This window comes from Artibeus jamaicensis, unplaced genomic scaffold (assembly GCF_021234435.1).
Source record: "Artibeus jamaicensis isolate MK-2021 breed Jamaican fruit bat unplaced genomic scaffold, CSHL_Jam_final contig_196, whole genome shotgun sequence".
NCBI lineage: Eukaryota > Metazoa > Chordata > Mammalia > Chiroptera > Phyllostomidae > Artibeus > Artibeus jamaicensis.
The window spans coordinates 3,537,018-3,558,799 of record NW_026521401.1 but is presented as its reverse complement, the minus strand read 5'-3'; the positions used below and the strand labels follow the sequence as shown (position 1 = coordinate 3,558,799).

Genomic DNA, 21,782 nt, shown 5'->3' with positions numbered 1-21,782 from the left:
AGCAGCCTCAAGTTTAAACTGGTACCCAGAGCTCAGCCTGCTCCGACTATAGAAATCTTTAATCTCTCAGGTAAACTCAGGCCTTTAAGACAGGCATATGCCTGATGCTTGATGCACATGGTTACCAGGACATGTACAGGGCTCACAGACACTGCCTGAGGCATCTTCACATCACATGTGCATTCTTTTCTCTCCCCACAAACCCTCAGAGATGTAGGTCCCTAGAGCACTCTTGGGACATTCCCCTGCTTCTTTTTTTCCCCCCCAAAAAGATTTTATTTATTTATTTTTTTTAGAGAGAGGGGAAAGGAAGGAGAGAGGGAGAAAAACATCAATGTGTGGTTATCTCTCAAACGCCCCCTACTGGGGAACTGGCCCGCAACCCAGGCATGTGCCCTGACTGGGAATCAGGGCCAGTGACCCTTTGGTTTGTAGGCCGGAGCTCATCCACTGAGCTACACCAGCCAGGGTTCCCCTGCTTCTTTCTCAAGCAATTCACTTTGGCCCCTATCTGCCCCAGCCCTAGTCTTCATGGGGTAAGTATGTTAGCTAGCTGAGACATGTGACTTGAGCTTTTCAGTTCCTACTGTCACACAGCAGACTGATGAGAGAGAAGGCTGCTGATGCTGGTGTTGGTTCTGGCGCTGCCGCCACCACTGAGGCTTCTCCTTACTGCCACAGTTGAGAGGTTATTAGCACTCAAACCTCCTCCCCAATCATCCCCCACCTCCAGCCTCTCTGAACCCGGGAGGCTGGTAACCCTTGCAGGACATCTCCAGGTTTCATCTGTTACTGTGAGGGTTTAGGTGGGTTGTGGAGCCAGTCCTTCCTACTGTCCCTCCACTCCATGCGCTGCATCACCACCATTCCTCAGGACCAATGTTCCCTTCTTCGGATGGATCCTTGATTCTTCAAGTTAATCTCTGCAGGAGTTCAGAACAAGTCACCCCAAGATGTGCCTCTGTGGCATGAGCTAAAAGCGACCAAGACCCTTCAGGCCCAAGAGAACACCCTCCCCCTTTAAATACCTAGAGGGATTTGAAGTAGTGGCCTTCCCACAATAAGAGATTATCAGAGATAACCTTTTTAACATATCTATAGGGCAAGGCAAACTCCTGCAGTGACACTTAAGGGTCCCCAAGGTGGCTTACCTTTTCCCTAGTTCAGAATGTCATATATAACGTTGTGCTTCACAATTTTTCTTTCTGTTTGGGAACTCTCATGTATATGAAACCTCTTTCATGTATGTAGAGTTCTCATACATATTTATAAAATTAATTGGTTTTCCCTTGCTAAACTGGCTCATATCTATCTGATTATTAAATCAGCTGAAATAACCTTGAGGGTAGAGGAAAGTTTCTTCCACCCCCACACTTGCAATGCTCCACTACAGACACCACAACAGTTGCTTTTATTGAACAAATACTACGAACATTATCTCATTTAATCTTAAAAAATCCTTATAAAGTGGGTATGACCATCTCTCTTCAGAGATAAAGAAACTGAAGCATAGGGAGGTTAAGCAATGTGCCTAAGGGGACATATCTGGTTGGTAGCACAGCAGAGATTGAATCCTAAACTCATTCTTCTATGGGGCCTCTCAGAACCCTATTCTCAAATCAATTTTCTCCCTCCATTTTCTAGACAAGCTTTTCAGTCTCCCAAGATACTCTCCATACCTCAATGACTCCCCACTTTATGCCCTGGCATAAAACTTTCCAGTTCTTAGTAAAATTTCTTCCATTTTACTAGGAACATACACTGTCCCCCATTCCTCAGGACAAGCTCCTCTATCTTCAGAGACCAATATTTCCAAGTCTTATATCAGCTTTTTACAATGTGGATTCACACCCCATGCCCAAGAGCAGTGGTCTTCAGTCTTGGATGAGAGTTAGTTGACTTGAGGGAGTTTTAAAAGATGTCTAGATAACACTCCAAAGTCCTTTCTGATGTCTAAGAGGGTTCCAAGATTTAGGTATTATTAAAAGCTCCCACTGATCCCACTGCATAGGAAAGTTTAGAGCCACTACCCTAGATGAATCTTCCATACCCTGGGTAAGGACCCCTACCATGCACCCATAGAATAGCCCTTCACATTTGATAAGACATCCATTCACCATAACCTGAACTTGGAGTCAGAAGATTTACATTCTTTTTTTTCAAAATACATCTTATTGATTATGCCATTACAGTTGTCCCTATTTTTCCCTCCTTACCCTCCTCCACCTGGTATCCTCCTTCCCTCCAGCAATCCCCACCCCCTTAGTTCATGGCCATGGGTCATGCATATAACCTCTTTGGCTTCTCCATTTCCCATACTATTCTTAACACCCGCCCCCCCCCCCATCTATTTTGTACCTACCATTTATGCTTCTTATTCCCTGTACTTTTTCTCCTATTCTCTCCCCTCCCACTCCCTGCTGAAGATCCTCAATCTCCATTTCTGTGAATCTGTTCCTGTTCAGGTGTTTGCTTAGTTTGTTCTTTTTTTTTTTTAGGTTCAGTTATTGATAGTTGTGCATTTATTATCATTTTACTGTTCACATTTTTATCTCTTCTTTTTCTTAGATAAGCCCCCTTTAACATTTCATATAATAACGGCTTGGTGATGATGAACTCCCTTAAGTTGACCTTATCTGGGAAGCCCTTTGTCTGACCTTCCATTCTGAATGATAGCTTTGCTGGATAGAGTAATCTTGGATGTAGGTCCTTGCCTTTCATGACTTGGAATACTTCTTTCCAGCCCCTTCTTGCCTGCAAGGTTTCTTTTGATAGTCTTCTGGAACTCCTTTGTAGGTGATTGTCTCCTTTTCTCTTGCTGCTTTTGAGATTCTCTCCTTATCTTTACTCTTGGGTGGTGTAACGATGATGTACCTTGGTGTGTGCTTCCTTGGGTCCAACTTCTTTGGGGCTCTCTGAGCTTCCTGGACTTCCTGGAAGTCTATTTCCTTGCCAGATGGGGGAAGTTCTCCTTCATTACTTTTTCAAATAAGTTTCCAATGTCTTGCTCTTCTTTTTCTCCTCTGGTGCCCCTATGACTGGGATGCTGGAATATTTAAAGTCGTCCAGGAGGTTCCTAAGCCTCTCCTCATTTTTTGGAATTCTTGTTTCTTCCTTCTGCTCTGGTTGAATGTTTATTTCTTCCTTCTGGTCCAAAATCATTGATGTGAATCCTGATTTCCTTCCTGTCACTGCTGGTTCCCTGTACATTTTCCTTATTTCACTTAGCATAGCCTTCACTTCTTCCTCTATTTTGTGAACATACTCAACCTTTGCTGTGAGCATCCTGATTACCAGTGTTTTGAACTCTGCATCTGGTAGGTTGGCTATCTCTCCATGGCTTAATTCTTTTTTTTTTAAAGATTTTATTTATTTATCTTTAGAGGGGAAGGGAAGAAGAGGAGAGAAATATCAATGTATGGTTGCCTCTCATGGGTCCCCTACTGGGAACTGGCCTGCAACCCAGGCATGTGCCCTGACTGCAAACCGAACCACAATCCTTTGTTTCGCAGGCCTGCGCTCAATCCACTGAGCTACACCAGCCAGGGTGGCTTAATTCTTTTTTTTGGAGCTTTGATCTATCATTTGGGCCGTGTTTTTTTTCTAGGGGTGCCTGTTAAGTAGTAAGGGGTGGAGCCTTAGGTATTCCCCAACGTGGGGCAACCCACATAGCTGGTTTGTGGTACTCTATGTGGGAGGGGGGCACTCCAAAAGGGAACAATGCCACTTGCTCAACTCTCAGCTGGCTTTCAGTCACTTCCCCAGCTACCCACAAGCAAAATCGGGCCCTTCTGGTGCTGTTTCCCAAGTGGGTGGGTTTGTGTGTGTTCTAGGATCCTGTGGGTCTCTCCAATAAACTCTCCTGTGAGGCTGGGAGTTTCTCCTGCTGTGGCAAGCCCCACAAGTTTTTACAGCCAGAGGTTTTGAGGCTTTATTTCCCCACACTGGAACCCTGTGTTCTGCGGCCTGTCTCACTTGCCAATTGTTCCTTCTGGTTTTCATCAGGAAAATGTGGAACAGCCTGGTCCTCCAACACATCCTCTCCACCCCAGCACCCATCTGTGCCCCTCCAACCAGTCTGAAATATTTCTTCTTTAACTCCTTGGTTGTCAGACTTCTATACAGTTTGATTTTCTAGTAGTTCTGGTTATTTTTTTCTTTTTAAATTTGTTGTTGTCCTTCTTTTGGCTGTGTGAGGAGACAGAGTGTATTTACCAAGCTTCCATCTTGACTGAAGTCATTGTAGGTCCTTGCTTTTCATCACTTTTAATACTTCTTGTCTGCAAAGTTTCTTTTGAGAAATCAGCTGAGTGTCTTGTGGGAACTCCTCTGTAGGTCACTCTCTGCTTTTCTCTTGTTGCTGTTAAGATTTTCTCCTTTACCATTAAATTTTGGCATTTTACTTATGATGTGTCTTGGTGTGGTCCTCTTTGGATTCAACTTGTTTGGGACTCTCTGTGCTTCCTGGACTTTTGTGTCTATTTCCTTTGCCAAATTAGGAAAGTTTTCTTTCATTATTTTTTTAAAGATTTTATTTATCTTTAGAGAAAAAAGGAAGGAGAGAGGGAGAGAAATATCAATGTATGGTTGCCTCTTGTGTGTCCCCTGCTGGGAACTGGTCCGCAACCCATGTATGTGCCCTGACTGGGAATCAAACTGCAATCCTTTGGTTTGCAGGCCTCTTTCATTATTTTTTTCAAATAAGTTTTCAATGTCTTGCTCTTCTCCTTCTCCTTCTTACATCCCTATGATTTGGATGTTGGCACTTTTGGAGATGTACCAGAATCTTCTTATTCTCTCCTCATTTTTTTCTGAATTCTTCTTTCTTCATTCTGTTCTGGTTGATTGTCTATTTCTTTCTTATGTTCCAAATTGTTTATTTGAACCCCAGCTTCCTTTCCTTCAATGTTGGTTCCCTGCGGATTTTTCTTTATTTCACTTAGCATAGCCTCCATTTCTTCTTGTATGGTTTTGCCATACTTGAGTTCTGTGGGCATCCTTATCACCATTGTTTTGAACTCTGCAGCTGTTAGGTTCGATATCTCCATTTCATTTGGTTCTTTTTCTGGGTTTTGTTCTGTTCTTTCTTTGGGGCCATATTTCTTTGTCTCCTCAATTTGGCAGCCTCCCTGTGTTTCTTTCTGTGTATTAGATCTGCTTTGACTCCCTGTCTCAGCTCACCTGTGAAGTTGTATGAGGAAGAGCCTCAGGTATTCACCAGGGTGGGGCAACTTGCTTCACCATTTTGTGGCTCTGCATGTGGAGGAAGGGTCAGAGAGTGGACAATGCTGCTGATTCTCTAGTAAGAGGCTTATTTAGCACTTTCCCTGCTTCCAATCATTTCATCCACTTTTTGTACACAACTGATGCACCTCTAGCTGTTGCCCTGGTGTTGATTACCATAGTAGGTGAGTTTGTGTACATTCTAGGACCATGTGGGCCCTTTAAACACACTCATCTAAGAGACTGACATTTTCTTCCACTGCCCCAATTCCCGCTGGTTTTTACAGCCAGAAGTTATGTGGCTTTATTTTCCCAGTGCTGGATCCCTGGGCTGCACTGTCTGTCCCAGGATTGAGATTGCTTACTCCCCAGGTATCCTTCCCAATTTTTATCCACCCCACGTGAATGTGGGACTACCCATTCTGCCTGCCACTGCTACTACCTCGCTGCAGCTATCACACCATGTTCTCTCTGCCCTGGCTCCCTGGCTCCACTCCTCCTACATATCTGGATGAATATGGCATCTTTAAATCCTTAGTTGTCAAACTTCCATACAGTTTAATTTTCTGGCAACTCTGGCAATTTTTTAAAAATTGGTTTTGTTTATTTTAAAGTTATAAGACTAAGCCCTGGCTGGCGTGGCTCAGTGGATTGAGTATTAGCCTATACACTGAAAAGAAGCTGGTTTTTGTATTTTTCTGTTTTGAGGTTAGTTGTGACTCTTCTTATAATTGTGCAAGGCAGCAAAACATGTCTACCTATGCTTTCATCTTGGCTGATGGTAGAAGATTTACATACTAACCTTGAAATTATGGCTTACTAGTTCTATGCCCTTAAACAAATGTTTTCATAGTTTTGAGCCTCATCTGTGTGATGGGAGTGATTAAAACCCTGTGTATATGCCTCAAAAGGTTTTTATGAGGTTCAAGTACAAACATTTAGCAATAAATAATGATTATTTTTATTCTAAAGAGTAGATCAGATGTTCTTATTCTTCAGGTCAAACTTAACTATAGTTCGAGATTATTTCTTTTCCCCCAGAAGAATCTCCCATTTCCTGGGCAAAAGAGGGAAAACTATTGAATATCTACTATATGCCAGATACCCATAGAGATATGAATTCTGGGGAAGGGGCTAAGTCTATATCTTCTCATATTCCCAGAACCTGTACACAGAAAACACACTTAGTAAATATTTGATGATTCAGTGGTGTAACCAATCCTCATGGCTTAATGAGGTCAGTATTTTCTTCCCAGGTTTCACACAAGGAAACTGAAGCTCAGAAATGTTAAGTACAAGCATGACATCATGCAGTGAGTATGATGGATCTAGGGATTCAAATCCAAGTCTTAGTGACTCTGAATCATGGCTTTATCTATTATGTCAAACTTCTTCATTCCCTTGTATTGTCACCTTCCCATTTTATAAAGCAGATCCGTCCCTACTCCCATGAACTTACCTCTATTCATTCTAGGATGTATAATCTTTTCAACCTTCTAAAGGTCTGCTAGGACAGGCCCTCCCCATTCTGAGATACTCTGCCACTCCCATCATATATCCCTCAGAGTGGACCTTTGGTTCCCTAGAACATACACCTTTAACTCTTAGAAAAGACCTTGGAACTTAAGAAAAATAGTTCACAAACTTTAGCACACATCAGAATCACTTGGAGGGCTGGTTAAAACAGATTGCTGGGCTCTACTCCCAGAGTTCAGTAGGTCCAGGGTGGGGCCAGAGAATTTGTATCTCTAAGAAGCCCCTGGGTGATACTGACGCTGCTAATCTGAGGACCACAACTTGAAAACCTTCATTATTCAGTCTAGACTTCATTATTCCCAGAACAAACCTATTTTCTACCATGAAATGTCCCTCAATTTCCAGATGGACCTTATCCCCAAATATATCTCTTCTACTCCCTGAGATTGATCCTTTTCTTTCTCTAGGATCCTACCCAATTTCCTTCCACCACCAAGACAAAGCCTCCATCAGGGCAGGTTCCCTAGACCCAGACAGGTAAGGGTGAATGATAATTGGTTTAAGGGGAGCAAGACAGAAGCAGAAAATTCCCATCTTAGCTTAGTACCAGGAACTAATCTAACAGACACAGTGTGCTCTGGGCAGGTATTTGTGAAAGAACCAGTTGGTAAGATTCATGGACCTATGGGAAACGAAAGCTGGTAGGGTCCTATGGGAGCTGGGAAGGAATTGTACTGGGGACCTTGGAATAATGCCAGATCCTCATAAACCATGCCTGCCTTGCCCACTGTGACAGTCTCTCATCTTGGGACAAAATAATTTTAATGTATTTGTCAATGGCAGGACCCTCTGCTGGCCACTTAGAGACATGCAGCCAGGACTGGGACTGAGGGTACATGAAGGAGCCTGGAGGAGCCCTCTTCCTCAAAGACAGACAGTAAAGTTGGGCATGGGCACCTGAGACCAGGCAGTAGAGGAGTCCCTACTAATCAGAAACCTTGCTGTTTCTTTTCAAAAAATTGGTATTGTTTTAAAATTGTAAGACTATGCCCTGGCTGGTGTGGATCAGTGGATTGAGTGCTGGCCTATAAACCAAAAGGAAGCTGGTTCGACTCCCAGTCAAGATACATGCCTGGATTTCAGACCAGGTCCCTAGTTGGTGGCATGTGAGAGGTAACACACGGCTTGATGTATCTCTCAAATGTTGGTGTTTCTCTCTCTTTTTCCCTCCCTTCCCCTCTCTCTAAAAGTAAACAAAATCTTTTAAAAATGAATAAAATTATAAGAATATAACATACTCAAGCAATATCAAAGTGTATTTTAGTATATGTGCTGCTGAAGCAAGCACTCAAAATGTATTTTAAAATTTACTTCTCCATCTCTTTTCTGCTATACGATGCCATTTTCTTTTAAAAAAGATTTTATTTATTTATTTTTTAGAGAGAGGATAAGGGAATAAGAGAGGGAAACATCACTCTGAGAGAGAAACATCAATTGATTGCTTCTCACATGCCCCCAACTGGGGACCTGGCCTACAACCCAGGCATATACCCTGGCTGGGAAGTCATCCAGTGATCTTTAGTTTCGCAGGTTGGCACTCAATCCACTAAGCCACACCAGCCAGGGCTGCCATTTTCTTTGAATAAGTGAGCTGTTCGCCAAACCTGCAGAATGCCAAGGTTCTCTGCCCAACAGTCTCTCTTCTTTCTTGGGATTCCATATACTTCCCTCCTCCCAGTCTCAGTTTGCTACCTTCTTTTCCCTAGAATGTGAATTTCCACCAAGCCCCTTGACCATACCATTTCCATGGAATCAGCCTCAGACCAGGTATTTGCCCAGCTGTGCTCTGCGGTCTATTCCCCTGCTCCTAATACAGGGCCCACTCCACTGTAGGGTGAGGCAGAAAGGCCTTTACTGGTAGGTGTTAAAAATGCCTTGTTTCCCTTGGTCTCTTCTACTCCAATGAACTGTTTCCACTCAGCAATCCACCTCCCTATGGACATAGTTTGAACTCCATTTAAAAATGTCCTTTCTAAAATGGAAAGGAAACCAACCATATGGGAAAATGTATTTGCCAATAATACCTCGGACAATGGTTTGATATCCAAAATATATGAAGAACTCAACAACTCCACACCAGGAAGACACACAATCCATTAAAAAATGGGCAAAGGACCTGAACAGACAATTCTCCAAGGAGAACATACAGAGTACCCATAGATATATGAAAACATGCTCAATATTGCTAGTCATTAGAGAGATGCAAATTAAAACCACAATGAGATACCACTTCACACCAGTCAGAATGGCCATCATTTATAAATGAACAAACAAGTGCTGATGAGGCTGTGGAGAAATGGGAAGTCTAGTTACACTTTTGGTAGGAATGCAAACTGGTGCAGCAGCTGTGGAAAACAGTATGGAATTTCCTCAAAAAACTAAAGGTGGAACTGCCTTTCGATCCAGCAATACCACCGCTGGGATTATACCCTAAAAATCCTGAATCACCAATTCAAAAGAACCTATGCACCCAAATGTTCATAGCAGCATTATTCACAATAGTCAAGTAGAGGAAACAGCATTAAGTGCCCATCAGTAAATGATTGTATTAAAAAACTGTGCTTCATTTACACAATGGAATACTATGAAGCAGAAAGAAAGAAGGAACTCCTACATTTGGTGACAGCATGGATGGAACTGGAGAAATTATAAGTGAAATAAGCCATGCAGTGAAAGACAAATACCATGTGATCTCACCTGTAAGTGGAACCTAATTGACAAAACAAACAAATAAGCAAAATAGAACCAGAGACTTGGAAATAAAGAACAAGCTGACAGTGACCAGAGGGGAGAAGGAGAGGGGTAATGGGGGAAAGAAGGGGATGGGGCAAGCAAAGGAACACAAATGGAGGACTCTTGGGCAGACAACTGGTGGGGGGGGATCGACTATGGAAGTGCGGGGGATGAGGTAGGGATGAGCAATGGGGAAAAAGATGGGACGACTGTAACTGAACAATACATTTAAAAAAAAAACTAAAAAAATTTAAAATGTCCTTTCTGACCACAACCTTTCACTTCTGCCCTCCAGTCTTCAGAAGTATCACTGGAACCTTCAGTGCTTTGATTCTAACTACTATCTTCTAGTCTCCCAAGGCCTCTAGTCCAACTTGAATCTCACGATTGTTTTCCAGCTGCTCTAATTACCCTGTTCCTTGGCCCTAAGTAATCCATGTCCTGGCTCTCAGGCCACAGTTGTGGACCAACCCAGTGGTCCATCAATCCAGTGGTCCATCAACCTAATGGTCTGTCTTCTGCTCTTGCTCCAGAGGTGCTGGTATCTGCTACAAAAGTGTCTGGTTGTGCCTGATCTTGATCTTCAACGTCATCTGGGCTGTCAGGCCACCTATCTCACTCTTATATCTATTAATGGCATTTAAAAAATTTGACAGATCTTTTTTTAAAGATTTCACTTACTTTATATAGCAAGGCAGAGGGAGGGAGAAAGAAAGAAAGGGAGAGAAACATTGATGTGTGCTTGCCTCTCACATGTCCCCAAATGAAGTCCTGGAATGCAACCCAGGCATGTGCCCTGACTCGGAATTGAACCAGCAACCCTTTGGTTCCCAGGCCGGCACTCAATCCACTGAGCCACACCAATTCTTATAAATCTTCTTAATCCAATAAATTGTGCCTCAATAACCTTAAATTCTACTTTATCAAGGAAATAGAGACCAGTAGGCATGAAACCACCTTAATGCCTTACTTTCTACAAAGTAAATCCTCATCCACTCCCATCCATCTCTCCTTCCCTCTAGTAAAAGGGGTCTCTTATTCCTTTCCAAATTACATGCACCTATCTGTTCTCCACATTCCTTATCCAGTCAAAAAGTTCAAGCTATTTAGAATGGTATGGCATTTTTACTCTCCCCCAACCTTCCCTGTCAGCCTCAACTCCCTCTGGTACTATACATGAAATGGGTATGCTCCTCATTCCCAAAGTACACCATGGGATTCCAGATCTTGAGCAAAATTCTTTCATCCATTTACCAGCCATTGAGCACCTATATTCACTAGGTCATAATCTTACAGAAATTTTGTTCCCCATACCCATTCCTTTTTCTCATTTCAGACAATCATTTCTTTCATATCCACTCAGCAATTCTGCACTCTGAGGTTGTGGACTTGCCCCAAGTCACAGAAAAGCAGCATTAGCTTCCACACTCATGGGCCACCTGCATTCTCTTTCTATTCCCACTCCTTGAAGAAAGACAAGGTGTTTCAATTTTTAGATGTCTGATCTGACTCATGGTCTGACTCTCAATGAAACTTAGTTAAACTAAGGCAGTCAAATTAGTATTGTTACCTTCCTCCCTTCAGAGGTCTGTTCCCACCCACCACCAGCCTCATATCCTTCAACAGGTCTGTGGCTGCTTGGACTAAATAACCCCTCACTCCTGGTCCAGTGCTATCTAATCCATACATGCTGACCCCAGGATCCCCTCCTCCTAGAGAACTGGCATCACATTAGCAGACCAGAATCTCACAGTCCAAACACAGCTGGTGTGGGCATGACTCAAGACTGATAGGGAAGGCCCTCTTCATAGGGTGTAGGCCTAAGCCTGAAGGGCATTGCTCAACTAATGAATGGATGGCACCAGTAAGTCGATTATTGACTCAAGGGGTAGCCCAAGTCAATACTTAGAGCATAAGTAAAACAAAGGCACCAAAATTAAAAGCAAAAAATTAAGATCAGATTTTGACATATATTTTTATATATTTATTTTTTAGAGAGAGGGGAACATCAATTAACTGCCTATTGCCCCAACAGGGGACCAAACCCACAACCCAGGCATGTGCCCTGACCAGGAATTGAACCAGCAACCTTTCACCTTGCAGGATTATGCTCAACCGAACCACACTGGTCAGGGTAAAAAATATTTTTAAAAGCATAATCATGTTTGACTCCCTTGTTTCATATTTCCATTTTTTAGTTATATATGGAATGGGCACCAGTCTTTTTAGGGTTTATAGCCTTTAAAATCTCCATCTGGCCTTGGTTAGGTCTTCAAGTGCATTACCTTTGGGGTCTCTCTTTGGCCTTGTTCTATTCAACCTCTTAACCTACCACTTGGAAACAGATGTCATGTTGAACAAGGCAAAATTTAACAGGGACAAACATGAGGGCCTATTAGGTCCAAAGTGTCAACTACATACATATTACAAAGTGAAGGAGTATGGGTTGGGCAATAGCAAAACATGGAAAATTTAGGGGTTCCAGAGGACAGTGATTCACAGTAAGTTTAGAAAATGGTGTAGTAACCACCAAAAACACAGGCCCAGAGGAGGTGGGGGTGAGGAAGGAACCCCAAAGTACATGACAGGAGGCACAAATAAAACAGGGTATTCAGCCCCAAAGCACCTCGGTTATCCTGGTGAAAGGATAGGAATTAAACTCATTTAGTAGAGGGACAGGGTGTGGAGACAAATTTAGTACAGGATCCTAGAGCCTGGAAATGTAGTGGCTTTGCTTGTGGAAACTTTCAATTCCTGTAGTCTCTCTCTTCCATATTGCCATTTCATGAAGGGGTTATTGAAGACACAAAGCAGACATCAACACTGTTTTATTTTTTTTTTATTTCATTGCTGTAACTTGAAAATCCTTGTTATTTTTTGCCTGAATTCCAGCAGCAGCACTCTAACTTGTATCTGCTTGCAGTCTCACTCTTCCAATTTATTGGGTTGGCCAAAGTTTGTTTAGTTTTTTTCCACAGGATGGCTCTAGTAGTGTTTAGCTGTCTTTAACTTCATTAGGCACAATTTTGTTAGACTGTATTCTGACAGCTGTCATATCAAGGTGCATTTAAAAAACAAAAATTGGTTGAGCTTTTGTGCAGCCATTTTGATATGCAGATGGAAGAAAATATACAACATTTTTGGGATATTGTGCTTTATTATTTCAAGAGGGAAAATACACAACTTAAATGCAAAAAAAAAATTTGTGCAGTACATGGAGAAGATGCTGTGTCTGATTGAACATGGAAAAAGTGGTTTGTCAAGTTTCTTGGTACTACTGACATTTTAGCCAAATAATTCTTTGTTGTGGGGCTGTCTTACGCATTAGATGTTTAGCAGCACCCCTTTTCTCTATACACTAGAAGTCAATGGCAGGAGACAGCCAACATACTCAAAATACCCAAATGAATTATTACTGGTGAAAATGAAAAATGTGTCTTTTATTTTGTAGAAAAAAATTAAACAGACTTTTGGGCAAACCCAATGTATTCCCCATCATTACCAGAAATCACTACTCTAAAACTTTACATGATTCTTTTGGGTGGTCCTGCCTTCCTTTCCAGTCCTGTCTCTTCATGGCCTGCTGTCCTCTTTGCTACGAACCATAAAGTACCCCTTTAGGTTTGCTTACAGACCTAGTTTCTTACACCAGGAATAACATGCCCACTTCTTTGGAATGGTAGCTGTAATCACTTCCTTGATAAATCCTTTCCTGATCCCTTGCCCACATAATACTGTCTACTTGTATTTTGAGCCTTTTATTATTATTGTTTCTTTTGTTGTTTTTATTGATTTTAGAGAGAGAGAGAGAAACATCAATTTGTTGTTCCACTTATTTATGCATTCACTGATTGATTCTTGTATTGAACCTGCTACCTTGTTTTATCAGGGCCACACTCCGAGCTACCCAGTCAGGGCTATTTTGAGCCTTTTAAATAAACCCTGATAGGCTTCTATCATTCTACTTATTTAGATCTTTCCTTGCCTCTATACTGCAAGTAACTCCAGAGCAGGTCCTGGTTTTATTCATTTAGCACCTGTCACAGTGCCTGGAGCATAGCAGGAACTCAGTGAACAGCTGATGGAATGAAGAGTATTTTCTTTGTAAATTTCCCTCTGTAATGGGCACAGTTTTTGTTATAAAAATTAAACTTGGGCCCTGGCTGGTGTAGCTCAGTGGATTGAGCACGAGCATGCAAACCAAAGGACTGTGGTTCAATTCCCCATCAGGGCACATGCCTGGGTTGCAGGCCATTCCTAGCAGGGGCCAGTTCCCAGCAGGGGATGCACAAGAAGCAACCATACATTGATTAAAAAAAAAATTAAACTTGGGTCTTTAAAAAAGGCCCAGAAATTAGAGCTACCTGAGAATATCTTCTTGACCTCTCCAGAGCAGCAGAGACCCTAAGAATGGACACAGGTTATTATGAAGTGGTTGGACAGACCCAATTCTTATTTTGGAGGGTTTCAAACTCTTTTTGAGAATTTAATGAAAACCAGACCCTTTCTCCAGGAAAATGCACTCACGCTCACAATTTCCTACCTTGGTTCCTTGACCCCAAGTACCTACCAGTATCTAGGGCATCCAAATCCACCTTCCATTGCCAGCTTCCTTCCTAGTCCCATAGGTAAAGAACGCCCTAACACAGAGGCACTGGGTTCTAATCAGAACTCACAGAGTGTAGGCAAGGTCTGGTGCTGTATTTTCCTGGTTAGCCCCATTCATCCATTCTAGAGTGCTGCTAAAGCAAACTCATGACCTATGCCTAAGACTCCCAGAGAGATGGTAGATGCTGAAAAGAAATGAAGGTTTCACTAAAGGAGGGGAAGGTGAGCAGGAAACAAGACAGTTAAAAAACAGAAAACAACCCTAGCCACTGAAAGGGGTACAAGCCTAACTATTCAGTTCTCTTCTGGGTGGCTATATTTCATTACATCGTTAACAGCCACCAAACATAAGGAAGAAGAAATGAGTAACAGCAGAAGCATTTCTTTTATTACCAAAAACAAGTGCTATACACACTCAGTGCCTCCAGCCTCATCCCTGAGGATAATATGGAAGTCATTAGGTTGTAGGAGAAACCCTTTGGAGGGAAATGAGTGCCTGGTTCACAATGCCTTGGCTGGCTATGATGAAAGGGCCATTGCAGGGACTAGTTACATGTCATCCCTGGGCTTGAGAAACCCTAAAGATGAGAATGGATGCAAGTTGACTACGGACTTTAATCACTGTTCCAGCATTTCTAGGGGTTATGATTAAGCCCAATACTAGTTCTCTCTACAAGAACACACAACTAGGGTATCCCTAGTTATCTCTAATGTATCTCTAATGAAAACTCCTCAAGACTCCAAAATGTGGACTGGCAGAAAAGGAAAGTCCTTAGAGTCCGCTAACATGCAAGCTGGATTCAGAGTGGATCACACTGCTCTCAGCACCACTCCAAAAGGCATCCATTGGCAAGGGTTGTCCAAAGGGGCACTGCTACCAGCCTGGGTGAAACCCTAGAATCTGGGTTAATAATGGTCAGGCTCTACCACCTTCATACCATCTGGACTTCTGGCTCCTCAGCTATTCCCTAAAGCTTTTCCATGATGCACCCTGAGGGGGACTTAGGGGCTTGGGGGGGACTCTCCCAGGGCTTCAGATAGCACATAGTAGACAATCTCTTGGGCACTGGTCTGATTCACCACATGGATGATGGGACTTGAGGTGTCCTGAGAGGTTGAGAGGGCTGTCCCCTTACCACCTCTGCCTTCCTCTTCCTCTTCAGCCTCTTCCTGGGGCCCTGACTCCCCTGGCACTGTTTCTAGAATGATGCTCTGCAGACTGTTCTCATTCAGTGATGCTCCAAGGCCCGATCCCTCTTGTGGTTGCTGTAGAAGTTGCTGTGTCAGCTCTACACTTTCATAGCGAACTAGCTGCAGTCGCATATAGCCATCTTCATGCTCCTTGTACCTGGTGAAGTAGAAGAGCAAAGGTAGCAAACGTGGGCAGGGGGCTGCAGGAATGGCCTGCAGCTTGGCAAAGTAAGAAACAAATATAAGGAGTAGAAGAAGGCCTGGGATTCTAAGTGATGGGAGTTGAAGACAAAAAAGATTTTTATCAGAATATGAAGGGGAAAGAATCACTACTCAAAATGGAAATTTTTATGTAGAAACCAGAGAGGGAAGTGAGAGAGGAAGGGGAAAGAAATTACTTGTGGAAGGTGGGGGTCAGAGGGCTATGGACCTGGACCTGTAGGCTCTACTTCTAGTTTTGGCTGCAGGACTTTGGACACCATTAATTTGATTTGATACTGTGCCTTGGATTAACAAATTAGAAAACCAATCTTTGCCCCACTGCTATTCTTGAAGTTCCTTGAGCCTAAAAGGAGATGAGACATCAAAGCACTATCAAATTCAATGATTTTAACTTGTTGAAATAATATGGATAAAAATGTTTTGTAAATCTAAACATTTACAAATGTGGGGGGGGTGTGATGGGGAGGGAGAGTTGAGACATACCGAAAACGGGGGTGCCCTGAGGGCCACTTAAACTGGTGCTTCTTGCGAAGATGCACAGTGAGGTTATTGCCCCTTGTGAAACATTTGTCACACACATGACATTTGTACCTTGGCTCTGAGTAGCCCTGATGGAGAGGGGAGGAAGAGTGAGGTCAGCTTTTCACCCTGGCTCCCCCACACTTCTGCTAGCCCTTTCCCACCACAAGCTCCACTCACTTCATGCACTTTTCGGTAATGGGACTTGATAGAGCAGAGAGCTCTGGCACTGAAGCTGCAGTTCTCAAAATCACACCTATAGGCTGGCTCCTTGCTGTGGGTATCCAGGTGCTTCCGGAGGTCAATTAGATTCTTGCAGCTGCCAGGAGAGGTCAGGAGGGGTTGGAGCGCATGAGGTACCCTAGAACATGAGGTCTGTGATTTCTGGCCCCCAGTTCCCCTTACCTGTAGTCACAACAGTCACATTTAAAGGGCCGGTCCTCACTGTGGCGAAAGCGCATGTGGTTACGGAGGGAGGATGGCAGTGGACAGGTCATATCACACAGAGGGCACTTATAGTGATTCACTGGGAGAAGCAGAGAGGAGGCTGTGATTTGAGGGCCAGTGGAACCTTGGAGGGCGGGCTGGGAGTTTGGTGGCAGCCAGCTACTCACCATGGTTACGCATGTGGTCCCGCAAAAGCCTCTCAGTGGCAAATCTCTTGGAACAGTGAGAGCACTGGAAGCGCTGCTCTGGAGCAGGACAGGCAAAAGAAAGGGTGGATTGTGCAGGATGGAGGATAGAAAGAAGGAGTCCCAGAGAGGGGAACCACCCAAGGAAACAAGGGCAGTTTAGTGAATTATGGATGGACATATTACAAAGGAAAGAGTATAGGACTTGGCACTGAGAACTGAATTAGAATCCCAGCTCGATCACTTATTATCTGTGTGGTCTCAAGTAAGTGATTTTAAGCTCTCTTGAGTCTTAGTTTCATCATCTGCAAAAAGGGGGATAACAAGCCTACCTCATGGGGTTGTTGTAAGGATTCACTGAGATAACTGATAGGGCACATGGTAAGCCCTGAATAATAATGTCTCATAAATCTGAGTCAGCAAAGACTGTGGCAGATGACTGAGCCCTAAAGGTAGACATAGCCAAGCTGCAGGTACCTTCAGTGGGCCCCTCCCTGGAAATATGCCCCCAACCAGAACAGCCTGCACCCATTCCCCTTCTTCTGACAACTTACGATCCAATGAGGTCTGGCGACGGATGTGATCTAAGAACTTGGTGTTGTTGGCAAACATGCCCCCGCACGTTGGGCAAGCTACCACCTTCTCCTGGGTATGGCTACGCAGATGCTCACGAAGCTTACAGTGGTCCTTGAAGGTACAGGTACAACCTGGGAAGGAGACCCAGTTATACTTCAGCAACAAACTCACAGAGTAGGTTCTGGTAACCCCAAGTGTCTCTAGACAGCAGTCAGCTTTGCCCCACAGGCCCCATTCCTAGCTGCTCTAGCCCCTCAGCAATACCAGGGTTTCTTTAGAGGTCAGAAATTAAGGAGTGGTCCTACCTTTCCAGCCACACAGCACCACGTGGTTGTCTTTACCAACTGCTTTGTATTCACAGCACATGCTGTGTGCTTCCACATGCCGATAGAACCACTCAGGATTGTCGAAGGAGCTCTGTACCAGGAGCAACTTGGGGTAAGGATTGAGGGTGGTTGGAGGGAGTCTTAACTTATGTGTCTAAAAAGGACTTCTTGGCTCTCTCCCAAATTAACTTTGTGGGGATGGGAACATTTGAGCAAGGGAGCTACCCAGAAATAAAGGAGAGGTACTAGCAAGAATCTTGGGAATACAGGGGACTGTAGAAAGAGTCAAGGCATCTTGAGTTAAGATTCGCAACTTTTTCCCACCCCTATTACTGGCACCACCTGCTGACCTCACAGTGCTCCCACAGACACAGGAAGTGGTCAGGGATGTCAGGAATGATGTTGCGGCTATGGAAGTCCAGGATGCAGGGGCTGAGGTCAGCCTGGCTCTGCAGGGCCTGCAGCCCCCACTGTTTCAGCTTGGTGTGGTAGCAGTGGAAGTAAACATGGCGGACAAGATCAGCAGAATTGTCCAGAGAACAAAAGCCACACTCCTGCCATAAGCAGGAGAATTCTTCCTCTGTGGAAAGAGGTTTAGAAAAAAAGAGTGATACTTTCTAATGTTCAGCTTTCCTTCCACCTGTGGCACTTAGCAGTGAGAAGGCTGGACTCTGACCAAATTACCTGGAGTTCATTCAGTAAATACCATGTAACAAGTAAAGAGTCCCAGTCTGCCCTTACATAGCTTTCAGCCAAGGGAGAAAAAAAAAGCTATCAAATAATCACATGGATAAATATGAAACTGTAACCAGTTGTAGCAGTCGTATCACGGGGGGGGGGGGGGGGGGTTGGGGGTTGGGGGGGTGGGCACAAATACAACAAAATATTAAACAGAATTCATTTGAGGCAGACAGATGTCTTTAAGTGTCTGCATTAAGATCTTAAGGGCAAGCATCTATAAACTAGGTGGGGAAGTGTGGTCTGTGCAAGATCCAGTGCCAAGAACTCAGAGGCAGCAGGTATGACAGGCATGCACTATCCTGGCCCAGTTTCTACCATTCCCTGAGGAAGATGCTGCCTCCCAACCTAACTACAAACCCTACTTTTCCCCATATTCTGCTCAAGATCTGTCTTCTCCAGAAAGGCTCATCAACTATTTCAATCCACTTCCTATTTCTCTAGAATCTCTCTCTAGGCACCATATTTTCAATGCTTTTTATGGGCACACTTGTCTTAAAAAGCACTTTTTAAAATAGAATAATCCCCTAATTTCTCTTTTGTGTAAATATTACTTTTGAAACTATTAGTTATATTGTTCAATCACTAGACTTTAAGCAGAATTTGAAGAGAGATGTCTCTGTACTTTCTATAGAACAGTTTTTCAAACTTTATTGTGACCTATTAGTGGGTGGTGAGATCAATTTACGGGACTGCAAACCACTTTTTTTCTTTTAATAAACACTTCAGAGAGCGTTTAATAAAAGGCAATAATTTTCTCAAGTATTTTTTAAACTTAAAAAAAGAAGATTTTATTTATTTATCTTTAGAGGGGAAGGGAAGGAGAGAGGGAGAGAAATATCAATGTATGGTTGCCTCTTGTGCGTCCCCTGCTGGGAACTGGCCTACAACCTAGGCATGTGCCCTGACTGGGAATCGAACCGTGGTTGCTTGATTCCCAGGCCCGCGCTCAATCCACTGAGCTACACCAGCCAGGGCAGTAATTGCCTTTTGATAGAAAGATTGACAGATTCATTTTAAAAATCCCTGTCAAGTGAGTTTTCTATAAGGAGCCTACAATGTTTCTATAAGCAAAAAAAGCACAATTAGGAAATTAAACCATCACTCTCCCAGGCTGCATTCTCCCTCTGCAGAAAGGAAAGTCAGATTTTCCATCTTCCCTTGGGCTCTTTCCCCTTCCTATATCCTGCTCCCTTACCCAAGGGATCCTCCTCCTCTTCCTCTTCTTCCTCTGAGCTGTGCAAGTACTTCTGCAGGTGCTGAGTGACATGCTCACAGAACTCCTCCATGGCTGAGCACACAGAGGAGCAGGACCCCCACTCACACTGCAGCCCCAGTTTCTCCTTTCGGGGAACTTTCCCAGGGGGCGGCATGGCCTTCACCCTAGAAGAGGAGGAAGAAATCCACAGCTGCATGGATTACACCCAACTGTGGCTAGGGGTAAACATCTGGGCAGGCAGCCTACCTAGAACCAGCAGAGGTTCCTCCAGTGACCCATGAGAAATGCTCTGCTTTTTCAATAAGGATGGAGTAACAGTTCTGCAAAACCCTGGAAACTGTGTGTTGGTTTTGGGAAAGGAGAGCACACACTAACATTATTTATAGCATGTACCAGGCACTAAGCTAAGAACATGAAGAGACATTTTCTCATAAAGCTTCAGAACAATGTTCCAAGGAATTATTCACATGGGAGGCATAACAAAGCCCAGGTTCAAAGAGATGGCTTTGGAGAAGAACCAGAGTTCAAAGTCAAGACTCCTGGGTCCACTACCTATTAGCTGTGTCTTTAGCCAATTAACCCATCTTCTCCTGAAAATCATCAGTTTCAAAATAAGGTACCAAAACCTTTTGTTAACTTCATACTACTACATGCCAAGCACCACACTAAACACTTTATTTACATTGTCATTTAATCACCCTATGAGGTAAGCACTATGTTAACTTTAAATGCCTCAGATTCCCATGTAGCATGGGAATAATTATGCCTATCTTGTTGAATTGACTTATGACTAAAACAACATATTAAAATACTTAACACGTAGTACATGTCTAAAACACTTAGCTAGAACTCAACATGTGTTAGGTACACGTATTTACGCTTTTTAAGGTGAGATGATCTAAGCAGTAGTTCTACAAAAAACAACAAAAGGACAACCCGTGGCATTCTTAACACTTCTTTTCATCAGGATTCACAAGCAACTAGCAAATAGTTGAGTAGACACAGTACCCCCAGTACCGAATGAACCCTGAATGGCACTCAAGATAAGGAGGGCCTCAGGTTCTGAACCTCCTTAAGACTCACAATTTGGCTGAAGAGCTAACACTCTGATGTGCGAAGACAACCACCAAAACAAAGCACCCAATGAGAAAAATCAGGGGAGAAATCCCAGTGAGCAGGCTAAGATGTAAAGGCTTGCCGGCCCCTCGAAGGACGAGTCGAGTTAGGAGAGAAGGAAGGAGACCGTCCCGGAAGGTAAAACCTCTTCTTCGCAGCCCCTCAGGCTTCCCGGATTCTTTCTACCTAAGGTATGGCGGTGACCCGAGTCGCAGTGGTAGCGAAGATCCAGAGGGAAAAGCGGGGACGTCCGAGTCAGCGTAAGGAGCCAGGGACGCGGCGGGCAATGGGCCGACCAGCGCGATCGAGCTGCAAAAGGAAGCCTCGCTGAGACTACTCAGGAAGAACCCGGCCTTGAAGCCAGCCCAGGGATCAAGCCCAAACGCTGACCCACCAAGCCCGGACCTGCAGCTTACCAGCTCGAAGTCTCTCCAGGTCTCCTTCCACTTTAGACCATTTCCGGAGGATGCTTGAACGACATCAGCGACAGCCAATCGCCTGCCTGGTGCCCCTCTAACAGCCAATGGCCGCTGCGACTGAGGGAACCAGTGCAACCAAAACACGGAAGAGGTGGGAGTAAGGGGCGGCGGTTGCTGGGAAAAGTAGCCTTAGGGATGCCGCGGATTGCCAGCAAAGCGCACGCGGGGATCCTAAGGGCCGAGTTCCCCCAACAGCGCATGCTCAGCGCCGGGCCCTCAATGGACAATTGCAGAGCTCTGGTTAAGTGCAGAGTGGGGTCTACCCTCCTTCGTTGGTTCACTGAGTTAGCTGGCTGTGTGGACAACGAGAAGGAGCTGGGTCCCCAGTGCTGTCAGCCCTGCCCAGCCTAAATTGCATCCTACCTCTATCCTTCATCTTCTCTTAAATATTGGTATTCCTGTGCCAACCTCTCTGTGCCCCAACAACTCTGCCTCCTATGCTAACAGGCTCAGTGAACAACCATGTTGTTCTCAATAAGCATTCATCCTCTCCTTCAAGTCAGAAACCGGGCAGTCATCCCTGATTCCTCCCTCACCGGTCACATCCAATCCATTATCAAGTCCTGTGAATTCTACCTTCCCAAACACTGGATCTCTCAAATCATTCCCCATTCTTCATCTACTCTGTCCCTCTCTAGTTTAAATGAACTAGAAGTAATGTCTA

At 44.0% G+C, this 21,782-nt stretch overlaps 1 protein-coding gene across 6 annotated transcripts; it reads right to left on the bottom strand.

Moving 5' to 3' along the window:
• Window positions 1-14,466: 14,466 nt before the first annotated feature.
• On the bottom strand, window positions 14,467-21,143 carry HINFP (histone H4 transcription factor). 6 transcript variants are annotated; one of them, XM_037147320.2, is made up of 12 exons: window positions 21,056-21,143; window positions 20,607-20,948; window positions 19,770-19,860; window positions 19,503-19,687; window positions 17,917-18,146; window positions 17,546-17,657; window positions 17,219-17,371; window positions 16,647-16,724; window positions 16,438-16,558; window positions 16,213-16,351; window positions 15,997-16,121; window positions 14,467-15,448 (listed from the first exon to the last, which is right to left on the bottom strand). In XM_037147320.2, the coding sequence occupies exons 4-12, from the start codon at window positions 19,675-19,677 to the stop codon at window positions 15,103-15,105; spliced, it is 1,479 nt and encodes a 492-aa protein (XP_037003215.2). In that variant the 5' UTR covers window positions 19,678-19,687; window positions 19,770-19,860; window positions 20,607-20,948; window positions 21,056-21,143; the 3' UTR covers window positions 14,467-15,102. The 6 variants fall into 6 exon arrangements, with proteins under 6 accessions (XP_037003215.2, XP_037003217.2, XP_053528916.1 ...); XM_037147322.2 differs by having other exon boundaries at window positions 20,826-20,948; XM_053672941.1 differs by lacking the exon at window positions 19,770-19,860.
• Window positions 21,144-21,782: the final 639 nt, after the last annotated feature.